Source organism: Melanotaenia boesemani, chromosome 10 (genome assembly GCF_017639745.1).
Source record: "Melanotaenia boesemani isolate fMelBoe1 chromosome 10, fMelBoe1.pri, whole genome shotgun sequence".
NCBI lineage: Eukaryota > Metazoa > Chordata > Actinopteri > Atheriniformes > Melanotaeniidae > Melanotaenia > Melanotaenia boesemani.
Genome location: NC_055691.1, coordinates 3684064 through 3702564, shown reverse-complemented (window position 1 = coordinate 3702564; position 18501 = coordinate 3684064). Strand labels below are relative to the sequence as shown.

General features: G+C 38.8%; 1 protein-coding gene across 1 annotated transcript in view; it reads left to right on the top strand.

Moving 5' to 3' along the window:
* Positions 1 to 12105: 12105 nt before the first annotated feature.
* Positions 12106 to 18501, top strand: part of LOC121647538 (paired box protein Pax-6-like) — a 29214-nt gene continuing 22818 nt past the window's right edge. Inside the window, exons 1-2 of the mRNA XM_041997058.1 lie at positions 12106 to 12194; positions 15712 to 15765. Of these exons, the coding sequence (XP_041852992.1) occupies positions 12182 to 12194; positions 15712 to 15765 (67 nt within the window). The 5' untranslated portion in view covers positions 12106 to 12181. The remainder of the gene's footprint in view (positions 12195 to 15711; positions 15766 to 18501) is intronic.

Below are 18501 nucleotides of genomic sequence, written 5' to 3'. Positions count from 1 at the left end.
CACAGGACATGAGTTTAATGTTTGGGTCAGGAGCACTTGATTGCATTAAATTAGCCTCCATCACTCCTTCTTATTCATGATGAGAGACGGACGGCTGAAGAAGAAGACAACATCTGAATGATTGCTGACATGACCTGGCAGAAATCATGAGCATGCCCATATACTGCCAATTAAATGAATGATTTTATGCAGCTCTGTGTGAAATCAACCATAGTGTAGATTTCTACCATATGCAAATGATGCCATAAACTGTCTGGATGGGTGTTTCCTGAAGGTGGACAAAAGGCCAGCAGGTTTATTTCTTTAGTACTACAAGACAACTCAGGTTTATACCTTTCTTTACTGGTTTTTAAAATTCTTCATGGTCTTGGACCCTTTTAATTTTTAGACATTGTTAATAACTACAAGTTTTTAGCTTTTTGCTCCACATTTGTGGAACAGTCTGGTAGACGACCCGAGGGCCGCTGAAACTCTTGAAGATTTTAAAGCCAGACCCAAAGCCTGAGAATGATGAGGTGTGTTTTTATTTGGGTTAGGTTATACATTTGGGTGTGTGGAGGCTTACTTTTATTTTGATGTTGAAATTATTTTATTTGATATTTAATTGTTACGCAAAGCAATTTGTGCTGCTCTTTGCAATAAAAATGTGCTATATAAATAAAATTTGATTTGATAATCATGTAGTATTAGGATAGGATAGTTGTCCCTATCATTTTCCGATGCACAACAGCTGAGAGATCTGTGCTCTCTATAGAGAATGCGTACGTGACATAACAGTGACTTTCTCCACCATGTTGGGGTACCCAGCTATTGTTTCCATGAACAGGTTCAGGTTTCTCACCAGTAAACTGTGTTAAAAACATGTGTAAACACGCTGAAAAGAAAAGTCCTTACTCAGTCAGCTCACAGCAAAGAGTTGTCACAATGCAAACTACTAATTAATAACTTACAATGAATGAAGTTCATGTTTAGATGCATTGATACCAATCTCAGTCTGAGAAGTCGGTGTGTTACCTGTGTTTGGTGTTAGTTTTTAAAGTCATTGACAAGGGTAGGAACTAACAAGCATTAAATGTTCTTTTTTTTTATTTTAACCTTTATTTAACCAGGAGGGTCCCATTGAGATTCAAAATCTCTTTTTCAAGAGAGACCTGGCCAAGGTAGCAGCCAAACCACAGAGTAAATGCAGCCTACATTATAACAATTTACATTTTCATAATAAGACAACAAGAACATAGTCATAAAAACATCTAAAAAAAACAAAAAAAAAAGCACATGTCTCCATCACCACATTCTTTTATGGAAGTTTTAAATTCATTTATGGCATAAGTGTTTCTAGTTTAAGATCTTTCTGTAGATTATTCCATCCCCAAGGTGCTGAATAGGAGAATGCAGTTTTTCCCAATTCTGTTGCAACTCTTTGCAGGCATTTTATAAACGGCTGGATTAAAACCCACAAGTCGGTCTGCAACTACACCATCATACTGACATAATGTTAAACATTTATTGTTCTGAGGTTTGGAGTCCAAATAAATAAATAATAAGAAGAAACCTTTCTTATTCCCTCTGTGGGGAAATTGCTTATAAATACATAAATATAAATACATATATTCAGGGTGTTATAAAAGGAAAAGATAGATGGCCTAATATACAGGATTAATTCATTTAATACATCTTGTTAAAAGGGGAAAAAAGCTAAATCATTTCACCACAAGGTTTGCTGTTGTGCGCTGCACGTAGACCAAACAAAGTGTGCCATGAGCTGCACCTCCCTCTACCTCTTCCCCTCACTTGTCTTGTCCACAAACGAAAGTGCAAACACACCAACAATATCACCATTTAGTGGAACATGTCGAAGTAACTTTACATGTGTGTTGTTACTTACCTTGCCAGGAGAAGAGCTAGCTCCGAGTCAAACCATAGCCTCTTTAGCTCTCAGAGTGCTCTCTTTGAAGTGTGGATATTTTTAAAAACAGACTCAAGACCCACCTTTTTAGTTTAGCATTTTAATCATTACTTTTATTATTACTATCGTATTTATCATTTCTTTATTCTTAACACACTTGCTGCTATTGGGTTGGGTTTCTGGGGGATTTTACTATCTGTAAAGCACCTTGAGTTGCTATTTGTATGTATAGAAAGGTGCTATATAAATAAAGTTGATTTGATTTGATTTGATTTGATTTGATTGATTTGATTTGAAAATACAAGCCCCAATGTCAATCCGGGTTTTGTTCTTTTCTTCATCCGACAACTTCTTCTTCACGACCTCTGTTTTAATCAGGCAATGTCGGATCCTAGTCCTAGTGGACCGACTGGTGACACGAGCTGTCTGCTCGACTATTCTGATGCAGGGCAGCCAAAGGTCCCTGTACTTTTTTAGCTTTCTATAAGGCCTTTCTCACTTTTGAACCCACATTTCTTTTGTGGAATTATTTTGATTTGGCAATTCTTTTATTTGTGTCATTGAAAATGCTTTTCAAAAACATCAATAGTTTTGTAAAAATAAACCTAAATACAACAAACAGATCTGAGATAAATGTGGAATTAGACAGTGTCTCCCTCCGCATTTCTGCTGGTCACAGAGCTACTGGCATTAAGTGTGGTCCAGGACCACGAATTAAGAGGAAGAAAGATTTTTGATGGAGGAAATTAAAATTGCTCAACTGGCAGATTTTATTTCTGCAGGACAAAGAGCAAATTTCTTTCTGCTTTAACTCTGGTTTGAGTTCAGCCGAGCGTCAGTTCAACAGTGTTGCATCCCGGACGCACAGGTTTACATCCTTGCAAAACCGCAATGAAAGTCTTGTTCAAAAAAACATCCCTGTTAAAAATACTAATAAATACTTAGGAATTCACATAACCAAGAATATAACAGTTAACTGTTAAATTACACATCAAAATTGGCCAAAACAAAAAGCTTAACTCTTTGGCTGCAAAGAGGTTTGAGTATGTTTAGCAGAACTCTCTTATCTTAAGGCAGATGGTCTCTCTATTTGGTATATCTCTCCCTCTCACTGTTTATCAATGATACAATAAGGAGATTAATAAAAATTTTCTAGATTTTATGTGGAAAAATAAATCTCATAAATCTAAAAAAGAGGTTCATGTTAATGGCAAAGGAGGTATTTTTTTAGACTTCACAGACACTTGTTTAGAGTTGGTTGGATCAGGAAAGTGTCCTATTCATCCTAATTCCTTGTGTTTTTTTGTTTTGTTTTTTTATCCCCAATTATATATTTAACCAAATCTATGGTCTTTCTTTTGGATTAAAATGTAATTTCGCTCCTACCAAATTGTCGATCATATTTTCTAAATTTACCAGCAGTGTCTCCTTGCTTGGAAATTATGCTTTAACTCATAACTTCACCTCAATAAAACTTTTATCTGGAACAATATGGATATCACAGTTAAAAAATAAATCCTCTCTTTATACTAGATGGTTGATATGGCAATTGTGATATTTTGTCCTTGTTTGATGGATCTGGCACTGCTAACATCATGGTATTCAGTCCCACTAAGAAAATGTAACTCTTTAGCTAAAGCTCTCCCTAAAGGGTTCAACCAACTTCTCAAAATCACCTCTCTTTTGGTATGAATACTATCACACAACATAAACTGCTCTTGAATGGAATCGTGATGGACAGAAGATCCAACAATAAACATATTCGCCAGATCTTTCAATCAGAAGGAAAATTTTACCAAGACAGAAGTTTTGTTGGAACTCTTTGGACTCAGACCATTACCTGGCGAAAAGTTGGCTTTTTGTAGTGAACTTTTCACTTTGCAAGCTCAGTTTTTTCTCCACAAACAAAAATGGCAAAAGTAAATTCATCTTTCTTTACTTTTAAGAAATAAATTAACTCTCTCTTTGTATATGTACATGTTAATATTGTCTAGGAACTTAATTTCTAATGTATTATGTATTGTGTTCCACGTAATGTTGTAATTAGTGCTGGGCAACGATTAAAATTTTTAATTGTGATTAATCGCAGCATGTCATGTGATTAATCGCGATTAATCGCATCGTTACGCGCAAAATGTCTCTTTCCTTTAAAAAAGGCCTACAGCTATAACAAGAAAATGCAGTAAGTTTTGGTTTACAAACACGACATCAGGGGTCTCCAACCTGCAACTCTAGAGCTGCAAGTGTCTCTCTGGACCTTCCACAATGCCTCTAAATCCATCCATCCACTATCTTGACCGCTTATTCCATTACGGGTCGCGGGTGAGCTGGAGCCTATCCCAGCATTTTATGCCTCTAAATATGTGGCTAAAATATTTTTTTAAATCTATCTTTCTTGTCATTAGGCTGGAAACCATTGACATTTTTCCATCATTTTCCACAAATATCACATTCCTTAGCAGAAAGTCTGTCTATCCTCTTTTTTTTTTTTTTTTATAAAGTTTTTATGTTTTTCTTTATTTTAAACCTTAAAAATGGAAATAAAAATGTGGTTCTTCAAAAATAACAAACATCCTGTGGTGGCTCTTCATTAAAAATATATATTAACTTGCCTTTTGAAAAGTCTCGTAACATTTGCGTCTCTAAAGGAGTTTTATTTAGCTGGCTGAGGGAAAAATGGCTCTTTGGATTGGAAAGGCTGCAGACCCCTGCACTAAACACATAAAACAGGTTTAGCAGCAATTTTCAGATAAAATATTTTCTCTCATATATATTTAATAAAATCAAATATTTATGAGAAAGAAGGAAGAAATGTTCAGCATTTACTAACTAAAAGGTAAAAGTCAGCAGGATGAATTTAAAGCTGTGAAGCTGCTTCCTTCTAAACACAGAAGGAACAATATGTGATCGAATATCAGCATCAGGTGAACAGACAGAAAGCAGGATGAGAATCTCACAGCTTCTCGATGGTGAGGAGAGAGAAATATTCACAATATGCACAATATCTTTTCCTCCATGTAGATGTAAGTCTAAACTATGTGTGGTATCCACAGAAAGTCCAGAATCTCAGCTACCAGCTCAGTAAAACCTTTTCTATCACCAACTAACACAGTTAAGACAACAAATTATATAAAGAGCAGCTACACAAAGTCCGAAAATATGTAAACACAAATTATGTCTCCCTGTGTCCACCCCACGGCATGAACACAACAAACGACTCCTCTACTGAAAGCTCACATCTCACAGATTCCACAGCTGTAAGTTTCATCACGCTATGACCAAGATTCACCGAACCAGAGGCAAAAGAAGACCCGATTTATGCTTCATGCTTGTAAAAGTCAGAAAACATGGTGTCTTGCATAAATTAAAACTGCATTTTTTTAAAAATAATAACAATAAATAAGTTTCTCGTCCAAAATTACTTTGTTCTGTCCATCTGCACGTATTTTGACAGAGAGAAAAGTTGGTTCTTTTTTCTTCTTCCTGTTCCAGACAGAAAACATCTCTTTATTTTAATAAACCCGCTCTCTCCCGATCACGTCAGGCGCACCGCTGCAGCAGGGAAGAGGGACATGGACGCCATGTTTCTGTCATCAAAGCCAGCGGCCAGCAAAAAAAAATTAAATAAAATAACGTGCGATTAAAAAAAATTAACGGCGTTATTAAGTGTTTTTTTAACGCACGATTAACGCGTTAACGTGCCCCAGCACTAGTTGTAATGCTTTTTTTATTAAAAGAAAAAAAGCACTGTTATAAGTCCTGTCTTATAACCCATTTAAACTGTTCTTTTGTTTCTTGGTATCGTGATTGGCTGTTCGTCCTGTTACTCACTGATTGAAAGCCTAACCACTTCTGGCTGCTTCAGCTAGTTTCCAAAAAGTGGTGCAAAGGGTGGTTGTGTCCAGTCAGAAGCTTCAGGAACAAAGTAAGAAAGGATGGCATCAGGAGTTATTTTAGAATGATCCAATGTAAAAGTTTTAATTCTTCAAATAACATTTATTTTATTCTCCGCCTGCTGTTTAGTCATTAATAATAGTCACAAGTAAAAACTTGTTTCCTGACCATGAACCAGTGAGTTTCGTCAGGTGACAGGATCAAAGTTGCAGGTGGTTCAAAGCGAGAGGATGAGATGGATTAACAAGGTGAGCTTTAGTTCACTGAGTTGGGACTTAAGCTACATAATTAATTGAAATGTAATGAAAATCAAAATATGTCACACTGCAGCGTTTACCTGATTTTACATAATATCTACAAAAATAAATAAATAAATAAAAATAAATAAATAAAAATTCAGTTTATTAAATGTATTTTTTTATTTTATTTTATTTATGTTTTTTCTTTTATTTGTACAGGTACCTGCAGAAAATAGACCATAATAACTTTAACATGTTTTTAAATTAAAATGAGAGCAGTATTGATGTAAAAAATCAGATTAAAGTACAATTCTGTGATTCTGATTATTTCACTTTATACAAACGGCTTTTTTGTCTGTAGAATATTGATGTGAAATAAATATAGCAACATTTGTTTTCAACTTATAAAAACACAGAAATGATTAAGTAAAATAATCTTAGATTCAGTTTAGACAAAAAAAAAAAAAATCTACATTGTGTATTATAAACTTCTTGTTCAGATGTCTTATTATATGATACTGCAAATACACATCTGTCATAAGTGCAATAATAACACTTTTCCAGGACTTTTGTGGGACACCTTTATGTCCCTGCCAATGTCAGAATCAATCCTGTGTCCTTATCCTTGACTATAATGTAGCCTGAGGACATTAACTTTCAAGCACTAAATCTCCTATTTCCAATCCCATGGAGTAAAGCCCACCTACTTTTAGTTCTGGTTAAACTGGTGTGAACACATGCTGTTCATTAGAGAGCACCAAGGTTTTGAGACTCCAGATCAGAGCCCGAGCAGAACCAGAATCACTTCTGTCTGGGAACACTACACCTGGAATGGTTGGAGGTAGAAATGGGGATAGTGTTCATTCACTTTGTTTCTCATGAAGGCCAAACTGCCAGTGAGACATGTTTGTATTCTGGGAGAACATCTTGCACTCGTTTTACATCATTCAGGAAAGAAGATGGAGAAAAGGGGAGGTTGCTAAGGAGACTGATTTACTGCAGCTGTTGTGCTCACAAAAGTTTTTTAAGTCTACGCTAAAATAAGGTGTGATTGATGAGACTGGTTTGTAGTTTAAAATATTTCCATCAGAAGAGATAAAGGACAGTGTATAGAGGTCTCCGGTTCCATCACCTTTTTTGTTAAACTGTCTATACAGATGAGTATTGACATGAATGAATGATTGGCAGAGTTGAACATAAAGGCGGAATTTCTACTCGCACGGCATCTGTGTGCGGTCCGTTAAGGCGTAGCTGATGCTGGTGAGTCTGCTCTTGCACTCGAGCGTATAGGGGGTGTGCGTTGTTTTGGTGTTGTGTTTGCAGTTTTTCCTCCTAATCTGGAGGGGGCAGCAGTGGGGTATCGGCCGGTAAACTCACCAGGTCAGAGTTCTTGTGATGGTTCACTTCAGTTCCAGTGTTTTAAAGCAATAATGGTGTCCAGTATGGTTCAGTGTCTTTATTAGCTTGTGGAAGAAAACAAAAAAATAATTCAATCATCCTCTCATCAGTTTGATCCATTGGGTGTTGCTTTCAAAAATGTCGGTTACTACAGAAATTCAGCGAGAAGATCCATAAATCCATAAACTCGTAATCTCAAATTGACCAATCACAAGGAAGTATTCCACGTAACTGTCTGCACAGCTGGGGTGCACGTCAGGTCTGGAAGAGGTGCGTGTCGGGCCTCCGCAGAGCTACGCAGCGCCCATGGCGGTGACGGAGACACCGATGCCACGTGAGTATAAATCAGCCTTAAGGATGCGTTCACGCCAGGATAGTCCAGGAGACTTGGTTTGATAGGGCAGGAAATGATGACAAATGTGACATATTTGTTTAGTTTGGTTTGGTGTTTAACTGCACTACACTCAACCGGACCAAACAGCCTAGACAACATCACGTAGTTACAACAGTAGCTTGCTAGGGGGGAAATTCCTCAAAATGGCTGCTGCCCCAAAAAAAAAAAAAAGCATGAGGAAGAAAAAGATCTGGCTCATCCATTTTCAAGGACTGAAAACGAAAATCCTTCCCCTTCAGCCAGCTCATTCACTACAAGTAAAAAACGGAGCAACATTAAATGTATGCTGTTGTGGCGGAGAGACCTACAAGCAAAGGAAATCATGTTTCTAAGTTACAAATCAGTAGTGGTTGCTCAACGCCATAGGGGGTTATGTTTACCACTCCCCAGGTCTGAAAGCACAACAGACATGATTCCAATTCTAAATATAGTTTATTTTCATAAAATCCCTTTATTTGAACAATTACTTAACATGGCAGTTTACTGTTGATGAAAATATAAAACCTGATACTGGTCCACCATCCAAGAAGGTGACCTATTGACTGCAACTAAATGAACAAAAGAATCATTAGAGCAGACAAGCACAGCACATGAGTCCTGAGCACCAAAGCCAAATACGTTCTGGTGCCACCAGTTACTTTCAGAGGTCACAACTGCAGGGTTTACATGTTTACCTGCTGCAAACACACTCAAATTAATGAGTCATTGTGCAGAACTTGAACACAAGCTGATAGATAACCATTTAATCAGGCGTGTTGCAGCAGCCTTGATATTATTTTCCTCAAAGCACTTGGTGACAATGGCCGTTAATATGAGAGGTGTGTATTCATTAAAGGTATCAGCAGTAGGCTTCTTCAGGACTGGACAATAATGTAGGCAAGATGGGGCGATGGCCTGTGCAGGGTCAGATTGAAAATTTGAGGGAAGAGTCCAGAAAGTTTATATGCACAGGTCCAGAGTACCTTCCCAGATACCCCGTCAGGCCTTCCTCGTATTTTCAGTTGTTCAGAGACAGATTTAGGATGTCCAGGGTGGCTCTGGTCACCTCTGAAATCTGATTGGACACCCATAGGTGCCAGCTCAGGTGATTCACTGGTTACTGGAGGAGGACAGAAATGTCTCTCCAGACATGGATCACCAGTATCACTACTCAAGTTTAAAGTCCATTTTAAAGTAGTTTCCTAATTAGTTAACCTTTAAAAATATTGACATTTGGCTGCAAATTTCTATAAAGAGATTTTGTCCCTGTGCAAGTACAACTACTAATGTTAATGTAAAGTATGTAAGTAATGTAATAACCTGATGTTAGCATGAAGCTACATAGCAATGCTAATCTAGGTATATGACTGCAGTGGATTAGTTTTTAAGATAATGTGGGGAAACCATGTCATATTTAGTTTTTAGTGAGTGTATTTAGTGACTAAACATCAACTCAGTTAATGTTTTCACACTGGAGCGGAAAATAAACTATAAAGATTTTCAAAGAGAACCTCTGTAACCACATGCTGACCAAGCTAGAGCTACATGATCCAGTTTAATCTAACCAGGAGGCTAGCAAGGCTGCTGGTTGATTTTCAAGTAGCCTAAGCTAAAGCATGAAAATGTGGAGAAATATGTCCTGTAACCAGTCTGATTTTGTATTGGGAGATATAAGAATGAAGAGAAAGGGAGTTATTTCTGAGGAACGAGTGGAAGGACATAGATTATGGTTGAGACAGACCCCAGCCCCGGTATCAGCACCCCAATATCTCCTGATGTGGCGCTAGCCGCACAGGGATCCAGTTTACCACCATCACCAGACGATACACCAGAGCTGATCCTTGCAAAGCAGTGTTTAACAGGGAGGGAGCTCTGCCAGACTAGCCAGGCTTGGATGAATTTTGTAGAATACTTTGTTGTCCTGTGACAGATGGACGGTGGGATGAGCAGCAGGCTGATGTGTCCAGAGAAGCCCAGAAGCTGAAGTGGAACAGATCCATATACATGTTTGGTGTTTGAATACACACAATTAGGGCAGTTTCTAGCTATGTGGGATCTCTACAAGATGCTGTTTGGTGGCCCCTAGTTTTCAAAACTAGGATGGATAAAATCCTAATCCTAGATTATCCATAAGCACACTACAATCTATTATTTCACAAGCAAAACAGGCTACAGTCATGATAACCGCTCATATTATAATTAAACATCTAAAGTTCAGCAACTCAAGCAAGATAACTGATAAAAAATTGTTGTAGGGATGTAGAATCTCCACAGGTCAGTTCTTAGAGCTCTGAGTTTTCTTTTACTTAGAAATAAGTGATTATCTTTACATTTACAAACAGCTCACCAATAGCAGGCTGGTTCACAGCAGGCGTCCACCACAGTTAGTTTCAGCAGTCTCTGATTTCAACCTGCATCACATCTCTGTCCTCCCCTTGTCGCACCAACACACAGCACCTAAATAATTATCAGTTGAACCATCCTACAAAAAGATGGTGTCCCTCACATTTCTAAATACAAATAAACTACTATTTACAACATAGCTTTCCTGACATTATTTACAAACTACATACATTGTGACTAACTAAACTTAATACATAACAAAAAGCAAAAGTAACATTCACAGAAAACAAACTAATCAAAACCCCCATTCACTCCCATCCCTCTCTACTCTGACTCCTTGGTTCAGCCCAATCAGGTGATTATTGAACAACTTCCAGCAGCTTGGGTCCTTCAGCTGCCCTCATGTGTGCACTCCATGAAGTCACGCCCAGCAAGACCTCAGAGAGAGAGATGTTAGTGACTTTTCCCAAAATAAATCACAATTACAACTTAAGCAAAAAACAATGTCACAATATATGGAACACATTCACCTCGTGAGGGGGCTGTCATGCCACGCCCTCACAACTGTAATACAAGGGAAGCAACAATCCTCTGAAAGATAAACAAACCTGATATTAAGGGATCTCAAATGTTGGTTTTATTTTAGCCATTTTTCATGAAACAAACACTAAAGCAGGTTTATGAGAATACAAGGCCTAGCTAGCTGACTTGCATTTATCTAGCTAAGCTAGCTAGCAGAACAAATTACAAACTAATTTGTAAAACTTGGCGTTACACCTCCTCCCAACTTTCATCACAAACAAATGCCTTACTTTTGTCCTTTGACAGTCTTTCTTCCTCCATTCCTTCCTCCATTTTTGTTTTTCTAAAGTTTTTGTTGTCCCAACACAATTTGCCCTCCATTTTCCCACTAAGAGGAATGATAACTACTTGTCAATCATTCCAGCTGGAATATGTCACTCAGTGGAGTGGAAATGATTTTGACTTTATTATGCACAAAAGGTACATAAGGAATAAATAAAGCTGACTTAATTCTTCTCAGATGAGGCTGACATTTATCTTTGGGACCCCCTAGTTGCCTTTTTTGTTCCTTTTAAATTAATCCCAACTGGGAAATTTGCTGGGAAATCTTCATTTAACCCATCTCTAGATTCCCTAGAGTAGTGGGTTGCCATGTCTTGGCACCCTAGGAGCAGGGTTTAAGAGCACACAGTGGTTCACCTTTGTTGCCAGTCCTGGGGGCTTGAACTTGGATGCATCAGCCCCATGTCAACCTCTGTAACCAGTTGGCCATAATCTGCATGTACCAAGAAACAATCCTGCACACTATCAAGCACATTGCTTCTCCAACTGGACCTTGTGTGAATTTTGGGAGGACCGTTCTGCATGATTAAAAATGCATGCATGCAGAACATGCATGATTAAAGTCACCAGTAGTTATTCAGTGTTGTCTGTGGTGTTATGTAGATAGCTGAAAGCTGTGCTCATACCAGCATCAGGTGGAATGCAAGCTGCAGTGATAAGCTGTTATATCTCTTGGCAGGTAAAATGAGTGAGCAGTGGTTGTGTGTCAGTACCAGTCATTATGAACTGAAATGCAATAAAGTTTGTTTCTTTAAAGATCTGCTATTTTAACGCCAATGAAAACAAGTCTGAACCCTAAAAGAAAATCACTTTTTGCAGATTAATTGTTCCAAGCTTCACAGGAAGTCCCAGGAACCTGGTGTGCAGCCAGATTTTTGTCCCCTTTACGCAGGAAAAATAAGTTGTCCTCCCCTTTGTAGAAAAACTCAGCTCTCACTATTCAAACCGCCCCTCTCCTCCCCACCCTCCTCCTCCCGGTCTCCCTCCCACTGCAGCCTCTCAGCCCTCCCACTCGTTTCCCTCTCTCCTCCTCCTCCTTCTCAGAGGACCAGCTCCGTCTTTCTGCACTTGTCTCTTCAGTCAAGGAGAAACTAATTAGAGGAAAGAATAAACGAAAGGAGCTGTTGGAAAGCTGAATAAACCAAAACTTTACTTTTCAACAATATGCCTCAGAAAGGTAAGCTCGATCTTTTTCCCCTCTTTTCCTCCGCCTTCTGTGACCTGTCACTCCATCATTCCCAGCATGGAGCCGAAAAGTTCCCATTTGTTTAACAGACGACAAAATGAACAGCAGCTGATTATCATGGAAACCTGGATCAGAAAAAGGTAAAGAGAAAAACGTTTCCAAACTTTCCATTTATTTGATCAAATCAATAGTGTCTCTAACTCAACTAGCTCTAGAACTGAACCGGGTCTTGCTGAAACCGCCGGTCCAGCCGGTTCCTCCGCACAGGCCGAACCGCCGGACTGGGTTTGGGTTCAGATTTTCTAACCTGCCACAAACAATTATAAAATCAGTTATAAAAACAAACTAACAAACAAACAAAAATCAACAGCTGTCTCAGCGCTCAGAGGAAGGGTCGAGGTAAAGTCCGGCAGCAGAGACGGGAGGTGATGAAGAGGAGGAATCTGAGTCTCCCTCTTCCTCATCGTGATTTAAATACAACAACTTTCCCTGAAAGCTGCTGATTAATTTGAATTCTGGAGAAATCTGTCATTAATGTTTTCACACCCTTTCATTCCGGACGATGGACTGCTCATTTTGACCTTTTCATTAAACATTTTTAAAAAGCTGGATGTAACTAAAATAGTTCACCATTAAACCCCGAACTTCACACATACACCCACGTACACACCAAACACGGGACAACAGTGGATCAGTTACACAATAATAATTATTATTATACAATAATATTAAATAACCGTTTTGTTTGTTCCGCTGATGTGGTCCAGATTTAGCCCCAAAGAAGAAATAAATATCAATTTAGTAATTAATAATATCTGCGTGAACAAGTCTGTCTGAGTCTGACCATTTTATTTAAGATGAATCTTCACATCAGTGAAAGAAGAAGAGGAGGAGGCCTTTCTTCATCAGGCCCAGTCTTCATTCCTGAGGAGCTCGCGCTGTTTCTGCAGCCGGTGGAAACATTAAGCGGAGTTCAGCTCTGCAGAGAGAAAAGTTCTGCTGCTCAATCTTCTTCACTGAATGAAAAAAAAAATAATAAAAAAACGTCTATTTTCATTATAAACTGAGCAATCTGACCTATTGTTTATAGATTTTTTATATAGATTTTTAAAAGATTTTTCTGTAAACCCTTACTGTCTAGTTTGATTGCAGCCTTCTGATGTTATTTTTCCGTGAACCTAAAAGTTATTCTTTGTCACTTTAAATCAGATTAATTTATTTGCTTTTCATCAGTTAAATCAATTTATATCACTTTACTTTAAGTGCAGGTCAAAATGTGGTTTTCTAGAACAATAATAAGAAGAAACGTTACGATGCAGACATGAAGTTAATTCCACATTTTATTAAATTCTTTTATAATTTGTGCCGCTGGATGCGTTTAGTTCGTTTAATGTTTCCGTAAAAACGTAGCTGACCAGTAGAAACACTCAAACTTCATCAGATCTATTTTTAATTTCCGCAGCTGAAGACTCTGTTTTAAAATCAGGTAACCGTGAAAAATCTGGAAAACAAGTAGTAAAAAAATCCTCTAAATCCCCTGGGAAGTAGCGTGAGAAATGGAAAAAATAAAACTTGATGTCAGAAACAGTTAATGGGATTTTTCCTCCACCTGCAGAAACGTCTCTTCAGACTGATTTCCGTCTATAATAATAATAATAATAGCACAATAATCTCTGTAAACGATATAAAACTGAGATTTTTCATTTCAGATATATCTTTAAAAAATAAGCTGACTTTTTAAATGGTCACGGAGTTTAAATCGAAGAGCTCCAGCAGCTCCTCAGAAATATTTTAGAAGATGAAATTATCAGTTTGTCCTCTTTATCAGAAGAAACTCTGACTTATTAGAACATCCTTCTTAAGCTGTAATACTTATTCAACTGAGATAGTTTCAAATTCTGACATAAAAGTACGTTATTATTATTATTATTAGTAGTAGTATTAGTATTATTATTATTAGTATTAGTATTAGTATTATGAGGATTAGTGTGATGTAGAGGCGGTTGGGTCAGGGGCGCTCCTCGCCTCTCTGTGGCCGGCAGCAGCGCTCTCCTCTCGGCTCCTTTCTCCTCATATCAGCGGTTCTTTTATGTCTCAGGCTCTGGTCAAATTGGACTCCCCGCAGCGGTTTTGTGTGGCGGCTTTTTTTAACGAGCCGCTGCTAACGAGGCGACGGCGCACAAAGCCCGGCGGGTATTTGCGGAGCTGATCTGCGGCTCTGCGCCTCTTTGTCCTCTTTCACTGGGAGAAAAGCGCAGAGCTGTAGCGGGAACAAGGTGCCGGAGTCGGCCTGTGTGCTGGGTTTGTTCCTGTGTGGAGCTCCGTGAGCTTCATTATGAGACTTGTTAATGACATCAGCTTCAGATAAAAAGCTGCTTTGAAGCTTTTCTCGGGCGGGATGAATGCCATGAATCAAGAAACTGGTCCCGTCTGCTTCATCTCTCTTCACTAACTCAACAATTTGTAGATTTTTTCGAAAAATCCGAAACTACCTGGAACTGAACAAACCCTCCTCAAAATTATCATTAAACTGTCCAAAATTACAAACTGTGTAACCTGATAAAAGTTTAATTTTTTTTTTTTTTATAAAACATGAATTTTTACTCCATCTACTCATCCATTTTCCACCCACTTTATCCTGGCCAGGACCTGGGCCCTGAACAGAGATCCTTTTTAAAAACCATGTTTTTGTCCATTTTTAATTTTTTATTACCTTCGTTCTTTCACAGGAGGCTCATAATTCATGTTGAAAATAATAATTCATCATTTAGTCCCAGTAAAGACAAAAACAGTCCTGAAAACCTTCCAGGATAATCCCAGTTTTTCACTTTTCCCTTCTTTCAGGATTTTTACTTTTCATTTATTTTTTTTTCCAGATGAACTTAGTGACAGAGATCTAAACCTGGTTCTGTGACATGAACCTGGACTCTCATAAAAGAATATTTTTATATTATGGTAAACCCTCTGATTTTCAACACTAATACTATTATTTCTACTATTACTACTAATACTAATAAGAAGAAGAAGAAGAAGAAAAGGAAAAAGAGGAAGAAGAAGATGAAGAAGAAGAGCTCTGTGGCATAACATTGTACCTGGATAACATCCAGCTTTAAACAGAAAAAAATCTCCTTGTGTCAGCTATGTACAAGGTTTTCATATTGAGCTAAAATGCTGGCGTAGTTCACCCTGCAGAAACATCTCAGAGCTCCTCCCTGCAGAGCGGCACCTGCTGACTTTGGCTTTAACAGACTTCTAACAGTTTGGGTTTTATGACCTGACAAACTAAAACATCCACACTTACGGACTGATTCTGCTCTGACAGTCCAAGTCTCTGTTCTTTGTGGACCAATCCAGTCCAGCACTTCTTCTTCACTACATGAAAAAAAGGTTCCCTTCCCCTTGAACAAGGGAATTTAGTTTTTCTTTCTCAGTATGTTGTTCCCTGTGTGTGTGAGAAACGTTGCTGTAAAAATAAAAGCAGGTAAATAATATTTCTGTGTTTCTACAGATTACCGAAGTCAGACGAGCTGGGAGAGCGGCGTGGCCTCCATAATGCAGAATAGTGAGTCTCTCCTCATTTATTCGTTTATTGTTGTTCATGTTTCTGTTTCTGCAGCTGCTCAACACTATGTTATTTAAACCTTTAAAAAAATCTCTGGTCACATTATGACGTGTGTCTCATTAACTGAGATCAGTCAGTATTTTCAGTATGTGTGTGACAAGTGTGTGTCATTGCAGACAGAGACGTACATTGAATGTAAAGATGTCTTTATTTTGGATCAAAATTTTTCCCTAAAGCTCAGTTATTCTGCTGTTCCTCTTCTCTGTGTGATCTGGTCCGTTTCTGGTCTCTCACATGAATCCATCCCACAATGCACTGCTGCATCTTTCCCATCTCACCTGATGCTCCTCGACAGTGGAGCTCTTTGACTTCAGCCAGCTTCCTGTTGGGCTGTGGTTTAACGTCACAACCCATTTAATCAGCTGTAATTCCACATTAGAGCAGAGCCGGTGAAGGTGACCACCAATATCCATTTGTTGGGTCATCAGAAGATGAAGCTGTGGTTCCATTAGTGCAGTAGTCACGCTGCAGCATCCTTCCTGATCCGTTCTCTCTCAGCTACAGCACAGAGCTATCTATGTATGATATGAGACATCTGCTCGGTCTTCATGTTGTGGAAGGACGTTGGTCTGATTGTCAGAAGTCAAACAGCAGCTTTTTAAATCTGTTGGTGTGACGAAGTTCCTGTTTACACAGACTAACTGGAAAACCATAATTCCACTTTGATCCACAGAGAAGACTTTTAGGTGGTGAAAATCATAAATCAGAAAGGTGAAGGTTTATCATGAGTTCTGGACAATCTTTTGTTATCCGTGAAGGAAAACTGTGGTCTGTTATCACTGTAACCACAGTAACGGATCACTTCTCATCCCAATAGGCGGAACTGAGCTTTCCATAACGGTTTTCCCAAAAATTATACAGGTGGAGTTTCTGGTTCTGGTTTTCTAGAGGTTCTCTTTAGTTCTGTGGGGGTTCTATGAGGTTCTGTGGAGGTTCTGTGTGTTCTATATGTTCAGATAGAGGACTCTTACGCTGTGAGAGTTAATTGAAGTCAGGTTCTGTGTGAATGAGTTGATTTAAAGGGAAGCCGCTGAACTGCTCCCAGAGGTCCAACTGCTCTGTATGTGTGTGCAATTGGCATGTATGTGTGTGTGTGTGTGTGTGTTTGTGTGTGTGCACATGCATTGGTGTGCTTGTGCGTGGGTGTGAGACCTCACCAAATTGACTCCATATGTCTGAGTATTAATTGTGTGTGAGCCCGGTGTGTTCCTGAGGGAAATGATTAACATTTCTGCAGTAAAACAGCGACTCAACAAAAAACAGCACTGATGTCAAACAGCAGGAGGAGAACCACACAGAACCACGCAGAACATCCACGCAAAACTCAATTCAGCTTTATTTATACAGCACCACTTCACAACAAAGTCATCTCAAGTCACTTTTACAGACACTGTCCATTTCATTGCAGTCCAGTTATAATCAAATGAAAAAAAAAATCTGTTATATGATCCACATTAGCCCAATTGTGACTGGTTGGGGGTGGACAGGACAGGAAAGAGAGGTCAACAGGCAGCATAACTCTAAGCCAGGAATACCTGCTGAGAAAGAAGAGAAACACGTATTAATGACAACAATGTCAGATATTTATACATGGATAGTAAAAAGAAGAGCCCAGTGCATCATGGGACATCCCCCAGCAGCTTCAGCCTATAACAGCAGAACTAAAGGGATGGATAAGGCTCACCAAGGCAGACCTGACCATGAGATTTATCAGAAAGGAAAGTTTAAAGCCTGATCTTAAAGGTAGAGAGGGTGTGTGTTTCCTGAAGCCAAACTGGGAGCTGGTTCCACAGAGAGGGGTCTGAAACTAAAGATTCTGCCTCCAGTTCTTCTTTTAGAGCCTCTAGGAACCACAAGTAAACCTGCTGTCTGAGAGTGAAGTGCTCTGTTGGGAAAATCTGAAACTCTGAGATCGTAAAGACCCAGTGGAGTTCGGTCTCTTAAGAGCTTTATATGTGAGAAGAAGAAGAAGAAGAAGAAGAAGAAGAAGAAGAAGAAGAAGAAGAAGAAGAAGAAGAAGAAGAAGAAGAAGAAGAAGAAGAAGAAGAATTTTAAATTCTACTCTCGAATTAACAGGGAGCCGATGAAGAGAAGATGAAACTGAAGAAAACATTATCTCTGCTGATGATCCTCATCAGAACCCTTGCTGCACAGTGTGGATCAGATGGAGACTTTTCAGAACATTTTCTGGGACTGAGCAATATTCAGGAATTAGAGTAGTCCTGTCTGGAAGTAAGAAATCCATGGACTAGTTTTCATTCATCACTCTGAGACAGGATGTTCCTCATTTTGGGAATACTGAATAAGGTGGTCCTAGAAACCTGTTTTATATGTGAGTCAAAGGACAGATCCGGGTCTCGTAATGATGCTGGAACAGACAGCAGAGATGTTAACCATCCTCTTCCTTCAGAGGCATCTCTGATGCTGTCGTTGCTTTAATCAGGCGCTGGAGCTGAAGCACCAACTGAGTGAGATATGTTGGAAGGTAAACTCCAGGTTATCTGGAGGAGGGAGGGGTGGGGGTGTCTGTTGCCTCCACCCTCAGCCATCTGTATGCATCCAAATTAATGAACATCTCATTCTTTAGCTGAACGTCTCATTATTTGGTTAATTGCTAATTAAATCAATGATCGCAGGAATAGACTGTGAGCTCCAGCTTCATCTGACTCTCCTGCT